General features: G+C 39.2%; 1 protein-coding gene and 1 long non-coding RNA gene across 7 annotated transcripts in view; one reads left to right on the top strand and one right to left on the bottom strand.

Moving 5' to 3' along the window:
• The window catches only part of epn2 (epsin 2), an 84,657-nt gene that overhangs the window by 57,885 nt on the left and 13,962 nt on the right, over positions 1 to 12,810 (top strand). For 2 of the 6 annotated variants that reach the window (XM_061845765.1, XM_061845767.1), the window contains exons 1-2: positions 5,915 to 6,225; positions 12,034 to 12,741. In XM_061845765.1, the coding sequence (XP_061701749.1) occupies positions 12,311 to 12,741 (431 nt within the window). In that variant the 5' untranslated portion in view covers positions 5,915 to 6,225; positions 12,034 to 12,310. Of the gene's footprint in view, positions 1 to 5,914; positions 6,226 to 12,033; positions 12,742 to 12,810 lie in introns of those variants that run through there. The other 4 variants (XR_009798755.1, XM_061845769.1, XM_061845768.1 and 1 more) reach the window with 3 other exon arrangements.
• Positions 2,936 to 5,965, bottom strand: LOC133514246 (uncharacterized). Its single transcript, XR_009798756.1, has 3 exons — positions 5,829 to 5,965; positions 5,103 to 5,366; positions 2,936 to 3,060 (listed from the first exon to the last, which is right to left on the bottom strand). It is a non-coding gene; the product is annotated as an uncharacterized LOC133514246 (long non-coding RNA).

The following is a 12,810-nucleotide window of genomic DNA, read 5'->3' on the forward strand; positions in this document are numbered from 1 at the left end:
ATGTCATTTTTTTAATCATGGGATATATAGATTTGCCACAAGCTAAAATAAAACAAGATTAACAAAAGTTAAAATTCACTTCCACATGTCTTTAACCTGGAAAAATTAATGTGCTGATCAGTGTACTGTACTAAACAAAAACATACACGATAAGGTTAATCGATTTCTGTCCTTCTAGACTTCTGTCATTCCACGATTTTACAAAATCTGGGTCGGTCCCTGTCATTAGTTATGCAAAGTATTTGTCTGCGGTACAGAAAAACAACATTGGGGCTTGAGTATCCAGAAAGATTTATTTAAGGGAACTCGACTTCTTTGTTGAGTTTCAACAAGAAGACCCAAGTTGCCTTGACCCCAGCTTTGTGAGTTTCTACACCGACAATTTTGCCTTGACTATCTAATTTGAGGAACCCTGTTCTGGAAAATGATTAAACGGGTGTTCAAAGACACTTCCCGATTTCATATCAACATGATATCTAAACCAGTGCAAATATATTGATGAAGATGGAGGACCTACTCCATAGATTACTTCTCCAAAATATTGTATTTTGTTTTTATGTTTACATATAATATGTCTACGCTTTAACACAGTAACATAGTTTAAGCCCTTTTCTTTTTTTAAGGGATGGACTGTTACTGGTCAAAGTTACCCTGAGTTTCGTATCAACTGGTTGCTTCCACAACTAGATGCTGATGGTGGTGATTACTTTTTCACAAAGATGCCAAATAGGTGTTTTGCTGTTAAGCGATTTCTCAGTGAGCACCTGGCAGACAGATAGATCCGCCGTGCTAGATTAAACGTTCAGTGGTTCTGCATGCAAGTCGGCCGCAACTTCACCGAATATAAATGATTGTAAGTTATTTATTTACAAAGTGAGAGTTATGGGCTTTCCTTTCTCGCAAACCTGGCTGACCTGAAAAATGAGAGTGGACTTACCGTGGCTTCGGCATTTGCAGAATAATGAAAGAGGTGAATATTGTGTATAATAACAATAAACAAATTCACTGAGTGACAGGATGAGATCAAAATTCCTACATCCATTTTCTTTAGTGCTCATCCTAATTAGCATTCTGTGAGAGTTTATTCCATCTGATTTTGAACCCTGGACTATCAATTATAGGGCACATACAGACAAACAATCATTCACGTTCACATTTACAACTGAAGACAATTTAGTGTCTTTAATTTAACGTGCAGGATTTTGGAATGGGCGGCACGGTGGAGCAGCTGGTAAAGCGTTGGCCTCGCAGTTCTGAGGTCCTGGGTTCAATCCCGGACCCGCCTGGGTGGAGTTTGCATGTTCACCCCGTGCCTGCGTGGGTTTTCTCTGGGCACTGCGGTTTCCTCCCACATTCCAAAAACATGAAACATTAATTGGACACCCTAAATTCTCCGTAGGTGAGATTGTGAGTGCATGCAAAATTAATTGGACACTCTAAATTGCCCTTGCGAATGTGGCTGTTTGTCTCTTTGTGCCCTGCGTTTGGGTGGCAACAAGTTCAGAGTGTACCCCGTCTCCTGCCCGTTGACAGCTGGGATAGTCTCCAGCACTCCCCGCGACCCTCGTGAGGATAAGTGTCAAAGAGAATGGATGGATTACTTGGTATCTCCCACTGGGGGTTTTACGAGTTGAACCAGGTAACCATCTTACGTAAATGGTTTTCGCTTAACATTTTTCCTGTTTTTAATGCTAAAACAGCACATCTCCCGCGGTCAACCTAACTGTTTGATGCAGATGTCCACGGCACCTTAAAACGAGCCGTTCTCCTTCACTTTTGTGGTTGCTAGGTCCTCTAAATGTTTTTATAGATTTATTTGCAATATATGCTACATGACACATAGAATAGAATGAATTGCGCTGAATATTTCATGATGGCAGAGAGCCAGCAATGTGTCTGCCACACTGTCACTGAGTGAGATGCACTGTTTGTATGCATGTGTGAATCCAGCATCAGGCACAGGTTGAGTGGGCTGATGGTTGATCTAAGCTTGCGTCATTTTCAGGGCTGAATTCATTCTTGCGTGAAGACCCCTGGAGTTGTTAAGAAAGTGCTCTTTAAATATTTGAAGGGACATTCTCAAGATCCCAAAGCAATGCAACGAATACTCACGAATATTTGGGCCAGATAATTAAATTGTCATTTGAAGCAGCATCGGAAGACATATTCCAAAATAATGCAGAGTCTTGTGGCAACACACCAAAGGTGGCTGTGATGTCACCAAGCCCCTTCACCAAAATTATGAGCAAAAAAAAAAAAAAAAAATGCTATACCTGCAAAGTCTGTTGTATTTTGTCACATCTGCTATGTATGTGGACTATAATGAAGCTGCCTCAAAAATAGCGCATGATGCTGGACAATGCATCATAATGGTATTTATGATTTCCCATTAAATGCTGGTGAGAACGTGCTATTTTCTACATACAACAGAAACTAAAGTACATCCTGGTGTGTCAATAATAATTGAGTAAAAGATATTTCAATGGCTTTTGCGCTAGTCTTAAATTAAACATGGTCATAAAAGAGAGAAGTCTTTTTTTATCTGTTTATTAATCACTTGAAAATGACACACTACTCAATCATGACTCAGCGAGACATGAGTCAAAAATTTTCATTATTGATGAGAGGACAGTGCACAACATCCAGTGTCAAGTATATCAACTTGAAGCCAACAGGAAATCTTTATTAGATGTTGTGTGCATCTGTTTTTATTCAATGTTATGCCACAAGAATTTAGTAGAAAATCCTACAAAAAGTAGATTCATGGGATTTGGTAAGAGTTATGCAATTATTGACCCCAACAAATATTTAATTATTTCACCTTCTGGCCACATTTTGTTTAAAGTTCTACTGAATTCCCATTCCATGATGGTTTCCCAAGAAATTTATTATTATTAATATTTTATTTAAACTTTGAAATGGCCCCAGCAGTTAATTGCCAAAATGTAGATTTATGTACCCCATGTTTGTGTCGAAAAGTAGAGAAAAGGACAATGCGGCCAGGATATCCGACAGCAGCTGTTTGCTTTGAGTCAGCTGTGGGAAGTCTTTCACAGGGTGCTGAAAGGGTGAAAATGGGAGGAAGTTTTCAAGGTCCAAAAACACAAACACATTCTTAATCTGCTCTCCTACTGTGATATTTAGTAAATCACATTTCTGTTTGTGATGATTTGACATTGTGATTTGCAGCATTTAAAGCCTTGTAGGTGTTCTTGTTGATATATTTTCTTCTTTGGTCTAATTCAACTGAACAAGTGATGCCATGAAGATAGCACGTGACATAAGGTAGGTTGAATAAAAATGAAACCTTTGTAATGTTGCACTATATGCTCTCATTCGATTGCACTATATTACGAATGCGAGAACACATAGTTTAAATCTGACTTTTGTGTTTATTTTCGCACCGAACCGCCGACATTCTTGCAGGCTTTTCATTACACTCATTATTAACCCTCCTGCACGTTATTTTCATTCAAAATTATAACACGCCTGACCTCTATTGGCTGAAACTGGAGGTGCGTAATGGCACACGCAGTTCCAGGAACGAACGAACAAACAAACAAATAAATTAATAAACTGTTTCTGGGTTAATAAGTCCAATATCTGTCTTTTGAATTATATATTCATATATATACTCCTTGTATAATAAAGGCGTTTCTTTACCATATCTTGGTAGTGGGATCATAGCCCAAGTCCAAGAGTATTTCAGAGCTAGATATTAAGATTTGTGGAAAGCAAATGTTGGATATGAAGTGTTTGTTTCCAATTACCGTACATCAGAATAACCAGCTATAGTGTTTATTCGTGTTTAAGACGAAAATGAATACAAAAGCAGGGTTGCTTTCAATTTGTCCCCGTACACACATTCATAACTACATTCTTTCATAGCACCAAATGCGAGCTCGTAAAAGACAAATGATGTCAACATACACTGAAATCCGAAAGGAAAAATAAATGTAATGTGACTAACAATGCTTCAACTGTATTTTAAGATTTTTATTTTATTTTATTTTCAACCTCCCGTGCATAAAGGTCTCTATTAATGTCTGAGCCAAGTTTTTCACCCATCTCTGTTCATAGAACTTGGTTTAAAATCTGTATACTATGATTTCTGTTCCTGAAACGTGACAAACATGACCCTGACGCTGAGACATGATCAGACACATGCAGAGGAAAAAACACCGAGGGATGGAATGCTGCCCTGCAATGTTTTCCAAGCTCACACCGTCACACCTGTAACACGCACTGACTGCCTTGGAAATTCCTGACATTGGCAGATTATTGGTTGATTTCATAGTTGTTGATGCTCCGCAGTATTCGGAACCTACATGAGGAAAATGATAGAATTGTTTTTTCGTCACAACTATAGCGACTAAACGGGTTAAACAAAGCAGACCAGGAAGTACTGTATGTCACAGCAACAATGGTGCAGGTAAAAGCACGCACACTTTGTACTTCAGGAAAAGTACAGATACTTTAGTAAAAAAACAAACAAAAAAAAAACAATTAAAAATGGCTCATAAAAGTAGGACTAATGGATATTGTTGCCTTGTGCTTTTATGTTGTCAAAATAACAAAAATATAGTCCCATCGCTTTCTTATGGCAAAAAATGCTATATTAGCTGGTAAAAAGTAAGTTTCTTTCGGCTTGTCCCTTTCGGGGTCCCCACAGCGTGTCATCTCAGATGAACGCACATATATGTTTGGCACAATTTTTACGCCGGATGCCCTTCCTGACGCAACCCTTCTGGTAATAACCAAATAAAAATATAACTGAAAAAAAATGCTTACCTACTTTTTTTTAAATTTATAACACATTTTATCACATATTTGAATATTATTCATGGCTTAAAGTTGTCTGTCAACATCCACTTAGTAAAATCTTTTTTTTTTTTATCCAGCTTGAGGAAGGAAAACTAAAGTTGAACATTGAACAGTGAGCTGCATGACTCAGACAAATGACATCATTGAGCTAAATGCTCTGACCATGGTGAGATCTAATATAAGTTCTCCATTTTTTTATTATTATTTTTTTTTACATTTGTATGTATTTCTACTATAAAATTGGTGGCATGAAGTGACAGAGGGCTTCATACATTCACCTCAGGGTTTTGACTCAGGTTTGGTGTGGAAATCTAAGATCCATGCTTCCTTTGTGGGGTTTACATGTTCTCCTTTTGCTTGCCCGCGTTTTGTCTTCCTCCAACCTTTTAAAAAAAAAAAAAAAACATGCATTTTAGGTTAAACGAAGATGTTAATTTTTTCCATAGGTGTAACTATTTCCATGTTTGCCCTGAGATTGGCTGGTGACCAGTTCTGGGTGTGCCTCACGTAAATAGGAATAGTCTCCAGTTCACCTGCAATCCCTGTGAAGACAAGCAGTACAGTACAAAAAACAAAAACAAACAAAAATGGATGGGTGAATATAACTTTTTCTTGTCTTTCTTTTTTTGTAATCAGGCTTAAGTTGATTTTGATCTTGACTACTGAGACTTTAATATAAATATGAATGTTAATTTTTGCAACTCTGTTAATCTAGTTATAGTTATACCATACTACATTTGAAATACTTTAAAATAAATTATATAAAAAATAAAATGTAGAAAATAAAAACAGTTAAAATTTTAATGCCAAAATCGTCCTCTGACTGTATAATGATCCAAAATTAAAACAAACAAACCAAAAAATTCAAGGATAACAGAATAATCTATTTAGGTACGTACAATAAAAAAATATTTGAACTTTGTTGCTTCCAACTCCTGTCAATAATTGAGTTTTTTTTATAGAAACGTAGAGAATGTACTGTGAAGAACAATGATGACGGTTACCGTGATTGTGTGTGTTTGTCCTCTTTAAACAAGCTGCCCCTGCTCGTGTCGTGAAATGTTTTGAAGGCTTGCTGAGTGACATGCTTTGCAAGGAAGGGAGGAAGGTCTTTGTGTGTGAGTCAGGCCGCGTCGGTCACACCCATCCCCGGCTCTCCCCCTCCTACACCGCCCGCCATGTTCTGGAGGAGGGGAAACCTTTAGCCTGACGTTAGCATTAGCAATACTTTAGCTAGGCGGAGGCGCAACAAGCTCTTTGAACGCTGCAATAAGTACATTATTGTGATTTTTTTCGTTTGTTTGATTTTTTTTTCTTATGTTACCACTCGAATTAGGGAATACATTGAAGGGTTTATAGCCCTGGACTCTCTTTTAAATCTGGTCCAGTTCGATATCTACGGTAAGATACCGCCTGGCTTTAAACGTAGAGGAATCATTTAGATGTTTTCCAGAGTCCTTTAATCCAGTTTTCAGTGGCGATGTCTCCACCGAGCACCCGTCTCACCTATCGGAAGATTTGCTACATAGCTTAGCATGCTAGTTTACTGATTTATTACAGTTTATGCATCCACTGGAATGTATTAACGGTCTTATTTTAGAAAACATAAAGCAAGCAGTGCGATGAGAGGCTTACTTGGGTACATTTGACGTTGTTAAATCGACCATAAAGAGAGCGAAGCCGTGCGGGTGGCTAGCTTTGCTCCCAACTTTTTTTTTTCGTCCCAAGTGTTCCCAAACTTGGCGTGAATAAAATATCACTTGGTTCCACCCTGTGGTTTACAGAGGTGAGGAAAAAAGTGAATCAACGTTGATTTTCCGTAGGACTACATTGCGAAAAAAGTTACCTCGAACAAGTTTACGCACAAGTTTACTGGCGTCTTGCTAACGTTAGCCTAACCGTAAGTTAGGCTCTAGGCTGTTTCGACTGAGATTTCAAAAACTTTGAAATTTTCTACATGATGTTTTAGTTGTAGTCACCTCAAAACTCGCTATCGGAAAACACAACGAGTGCGTGTGAGTCAACTCGCTACGTCAATGTTTGTCAAAGATCAGGAACACCAGTTCAAGGAAACTCCGTGATTTGTCCTATTTATTTAACAGCGTCGCGTTTTTATTGTTTCCTGTAGATCCGTACAGTTTCTAATATTAAATGAGTCCATATCTTCTTTGCCCTGGCCTTTGTTGCAGTTTTGTGTCATTTAGCACTACGCAGCCAGGGCGCTGTGTAGCTGGGTTTCCTCGCTAAAATTATATATAAGCATACAAGAGTCCATGTTGTGCCTTCGAGTGTTGAATATAAAATAGTTTTTATCAGAGAAAGTAGTGTTCTGGCTGTGGACTGAGTCGGCGTTTATGTGTTACAAAGGGTTGGGAGGATGATGACGGTAGTGGTCATCTCTTGCATGGCATGGCAGAGGCTAGAGAGCGTCAAATCTGAACCTATTGGGCTATTTCGTAACTACCATTGACTATTACTAATCGTAGAGGCTTCCCTTTTTCTTTATTAATGATCATACTACACTGCGGAATGTCTATGACCCAAAGCTTGCTATATTGTAACATCACTGCACTGATTAGTGGTTGACAGGTAATATTTCAATCCCATCATTGTAAATGATAATCGTTGTATGTCTGTGTCTTCAATTTTGTACTCTGTCAGCAAAAGCAATAATTCAGTCAGTTTCATCGGAGATGTACAGACAGGTATTCTCCTTATCTACAGACCTTAGCTTTCCACCAATGTGCTTTGCGGCCCTGTCAAGGTACACCTGTTTTCGGTGTGGTGAGCCATAACAGGATAAAGCTTTGAGAGTTTCAAAAAAGTTTTAATTCATCAATATATTAAGAAATAATACATTTTTGTAAAAGGACATTGGTGAGAGATCTTTCATTGTTTGGATTTAAATTGTTGTCGTTTTTACAAACATAACTATAACAAATTAAAAAAAGTGGGATTAATAAAATATTATTCTCTTCCATACTGATTTATTGAGTGATTACTCGGGATGGGCATTAGAATAAATGTTCTTGTTTGATTATGGAGGAATTGCTTGTCCATCAAGTTAAAAAAAAAATCTTTTGGGACACTGTTCTGAACTCCTGTTTTCACATGAGGGTTATTGAGCAAAATAATTATGGTTTGTGCCATAGTTTTGGTATATATGGATTACGGAGGAAATGATGTGAAAATTTCCTATCGCAATTTTGGTGACCAAAATTATTACAGTTATCACTTTAATCACTAGTGGTAAAATAAATTGGAAAAAACCCTCAATATACCTGGATTGAAAAGCAACCCACCAATTTTATCACTGGGGTAGGCACTGGACTTTACTGAATTTATACTTGCACTTGAATAAAATGCTCTGATACTATGACACCGATATTACTTTACCAGGCTGACATATACCTCCCAGTCATGTGGAGTTAAGAGCCATGCCAGCTGCGTGGAGATACTTTAAGGTAAACCAAAATGAGAACAATTGCTCCCCTAAAACATAATTTTCGGTCACCCTGGAAAATGGATGAAGAACTCTGCTCTCTGTCTGGTGGCAGGGAATCTGGCATGCATACATTTTTTTAATCTCCGTCTGCATTGCAAGACAGGCCCAGCTTGCTCGGCAAAGCGAAGCAAGGGATGTTGCGATAAAGTATAACTTCACTTGTCATGCTAATACAGTGTTGTAAGCTACATTTAAGTGAAAGTTGTGGCAAAACTGTTGGTTTTAAAAATACATAATTCAGATGCAAAATGTTAATGTCTGGAATGACAAGGTAGTCATAAAAGTTACATTTGACTGAAACTTATGCCTTGCTCATGAATGGTTTCGATTTGTTTCCCAACAATATTTCATTAGAATAAAACATTACAATTGCAAGACATATCAAGTATCAGTACTTTGTGTCATGTAGTTTGCAAATATAAGTACTGGTACATGTACTCCTGCACCAGTGGTATTGATAGGTTTCCAATGACCCGTCATGCCTTGCGACGGCCGCTAACTTGTGTGTCATAGAGGTCAGAGAATACAGGTGATAGGTGAAGCGTGAAGTTTTTTTCCATCGTTAATTTATCTGATTGGTCTAAGACAGGGGTCACCAACGCGGTGCCCACGGGCGAATGGTAGCCTGCGAGGACTGTGTAAGGCGCCCGCGAGGTATGTTGTAAAAATACCATAGGCCACAAATTGTTACCAATATTTGCTTTAAATTCTGAATCTGACTTGCTTATTTAATTAAAAATGTAAAATACCTGTAATGCCGTTTACTACAATAAATTCAAACAAAAATATTTTATGTACGTGGAATGAACTGAGTCTGAAATTTGCCGCAAACATGTCATGTAGCCCTTCAGACGATCGGTGCTCAGGAAGTAGTCCTCAGCCTCAAAAAGGTTGCTGAGCCCTGGTCTAAGAGTTATGACGTAGAAAAAGGGAATCCTGGGACTGTGGTGACGTTATTGGAAACCTATCCATTGGGGCATCCCCATTAGTGGGTTTGTTTAGCCAGTCAGTTAATGTTTACTTTTTTTTTTTTTTAAAGTAAAATGAAATCACACTGTCTGTCGTTTGATGCAAAGTCATGGGAGATGATCAAGAATTGTAAAATCATTCAATCATAAGAAAAAGCAAGACTGTAATTTACCAAAGTGGATGTTGACAAGCCACAAAGCTTCTATGAGAATGTCCTATGGACAGATGAGACAAAACTAGAAATTTTAAGCAAGGGACATCAGCTCCATGTTCACAGACGGGAAAATGAAGCATACTACAAAGAGAACACCCACTGTGAAACATGCAGGCTCTGTTATGTTCTGGGACAGCTTCTGTACATTTTAGCACAGGGGTCTTGAATCTGTGCAGGGTACAATGAAATCTCGAGACTATCGAGGACTATCAGTGGACTGTTCAAAAGTGTCTTCTATGCGCTCCGATCCAAATCCTATTGAACATTTCTGTAATGATCTGAAATATGCTATCTGGAGAACGCACCTTTCAAACATGAGACAGCTGGAGAACTTATCTCATGAAGAGCGAGCCACAGTTCCTCCTGAGAGGTGCAGAAGTTTCACTGAATGTTACGAAACTCGTTTGATTGCAGTGTTTTCCTCCAAAGGTTGTGCAACTAAATATTAAGTTAAGGGCATCGTTTTTTTTCTTCCCTAGGTCAGTTTAAAGATTTTTATTTTTAATCTGTTGAACCACAATTCAAATGCACTGTTTGATTTTCATCCATCCATCCATCCATCCATCCATCCATCCATCCATCCATCCATCCATCCATCCATCCATCCATCCATCCATCCATTTCCGTTTAACCTCACTCGGATCGTGGGCATGCTTGAGCCCGTGTTTATCTTTACCTTATTTGTTTGTTCAATGCAGCCTAACTATCTTGGTTCCACCATTGCTGAAGGTCTGACCGCCAGAATGTCCAGAGGCAAGTCTTTGTAAATGTATGCTTGTTTGATACAGCTGCTGCTGTGATGGTGTGCAGACAAAGAAAAATGTATACTATGTATTACTTTTTTGCCTGACCTTATATTTAGTCCACTATAATGTAAAACTAAACACTTCAAATCAGTGTTTGCAAAACAGGGCCAAATGGGCAAGGGAAGCAATGTCTTTAAAGGGTGTGAGAACATGAGTGTGTGTCTTCCTCTTCAACTGCAACCTGCTGTTGGTTTATGGCCATACTATTATTTTAATGGCAGGAGGATGACTGGGTGGTGCGGTGACTGACTGATTAGCACCTCTACCTCACAGTTCTAAGGACAAAAACCAGACGGTTCAAATTCCGGCCCTGCCTGTTTGAAGTTTGCATGTTCTCCCCGTGCCTGCGTGGGTTTTCATCGGGTATTCGGGTTTCCTCCCAGATCCAAAAAACGTACGTTGTTGGTTGATTGAAAACTTGAAATTTCCCATATTTGTGCATGTCTGTTTATATGTAGCTTCCAATTGGCTGCCAACCAGCTCAGGGTGTACCCTGCCTCTCACCTGAAAATAGCTGGGATAAGCTCCAGCATGCCCGCGACTCTATTGAGGATAAGCGTGACGGAAAATGGATGTAATTTCGTCTTTTATTTTGATTACCCTCTATTGCTATATTCACACTTATTAGCACAGACTTGTGCCTCAAGTGAACTCAGCACAAAAGGGCTTAAGGAAAGGGGTCTTGTGGTGCGAGTTTCGTTGTGTGTGTGTACACATGCAGATTTGTGTATTTGGGGTGGGGGTAATAGTGGGGGTTACGAATGGACAAGACAGACTCTCTTCTCTTCCCCCTGTCTGCAGTGAATGAATAGGTGATTCTTGCAGCAGATGTGTAATTAGGCCTCAGTCGTATTCATGGGGATGCAGGGTGATGAGGGAAAGTTTGTGGGGTGGCAGGGGGGCATGCTACACAGGAATCACATTTCACTGGCATTAAGTGAATTTACGGGATGTGCCAAGTTGTTTTCCTATTCCTAAAGCACCCTCACTCATCCTAGTTTCCTCTCCAGCTGTCCCTCCATGGCATGGGTTGGCCGGAAGCAACCCTCACAATGAAACATTCACGTAGTGTCTTTGCAGATGAAATGTACAACTCTGTACAATCCCCACCTACACTGTTTGCACCATCACTTAGTTGTGGGGCATGCTGGTACATGCTTGTTGCACAATATGATATTGCTGAATAGGACATGTCCACAACTCCTCTCTTGGGATGTACAATAGAAATGGTGTCTATTCAGAAACACTAGCATTCACTTTGTTGTTGACACTAACAGCTTTTAAAGTGATGGACTTGGCCTAAAAAACGTTCTGGATTTCTAAGCCTTAATTAAATTTTGTTAATTGTTTGTTTACCTTTAAATGAACAATTTCCAGACTTGATTTTCTTGACCATAATCTTTCACATCATTCTTAACACACTTTATCATATCGAGTCTGCTTATAGGAGAATCGACATTTAAAAATTAACATGTAGGTCAGTTTTAGTAAGGCAGTGTTTTTGAATAGTATTGGGTTTTTAATCAGTTGCAAAAATCAGATCACATGCCATCCTCATGATTTTCATTTCACATGGTCTTTAATGATTTTTATGTTGAACATATGCTTCTAATTAAGCCAAGAAAAGTTGACAAGTTGTGATGGATTTTTCATGCGTCACTATAACATGGCATCTGTCACCTGTATTTCATTAACTTTTATTTTGTACATCCTAGGTAATGGAACGGTTGCAAGTCCTGTCGGCACTTTGTGTCTGGAGATGGTTTTAACAGACATTGTTCTGGAGGACTCAGGAACACTGCACTGGCCTGAAGAAGCCTCATAAACTCTCGTCCAGCTCAAACTTTTTTTCGACAAGGAGACTTCATACAGAACACTCCTACGTTAAAGATAACGCACCTGTTTCCTTGATACGCAAATCTTTTGAACGCTCCTATCCTTCAGAGAGTTCAAATTGTGTTTATCCTCTTGGTGTCCCATCTCATCGCCACAATGCCAAGCTCCACGATCCGTCGCCAAATGAAGAATATGGTGAACAACTACTCTGATGCAGAAAAGAAAGTCAGAGAGGCCACATCCAATGACCCCTGGGGGCCCTCATCTTCACTCATGTCTGAAATCGCCGACTTAACTTACAATGTGGTGGCCTTTAGTGAGATCATGAGTATGATCTGGAGACGGCTCAATGACCATGGCAAGAACTGGCGTCATGTTTACAAAGCCCTCACCCTGCTTGACTACCTTATCAAGACCGGCTCGGAGCGAGTGGCGTTGCAATGCAAGGAGAACATCTTTGCCATCCAAACTTTAAAAGACTTCCAGTACATTGACAGAGATGGTAAGGACCAGGGCATCAACGTAAGGGAGAAGAGCAAGCAGCTCGTGGTTCTTCTTAAAGACGAAGACCGTCTCAAAGGAGAGCGGTAAGATATGCCTCAATAGATTTAAGCATAGCACGTGTTGAAGGATTTGTTTATATCCTTAAAGTCTTA

This window comes from Syngnathoides biaculeatus, chromosome 16 (genome assembly GCF_019802595.1).
Source record: "Syngnathoides biaculeatus isolate LvHL_M chromosome 16, ASM1980259v1, whole genome shotgun sequence".
NCBI classification, from domain to species: Eukaryota; Metazoa; Chordata; class Actinopteri; order Syngnathiformes; family Syngnathidae; genus Syngnathoides; species Syngnathoides biaculeatus.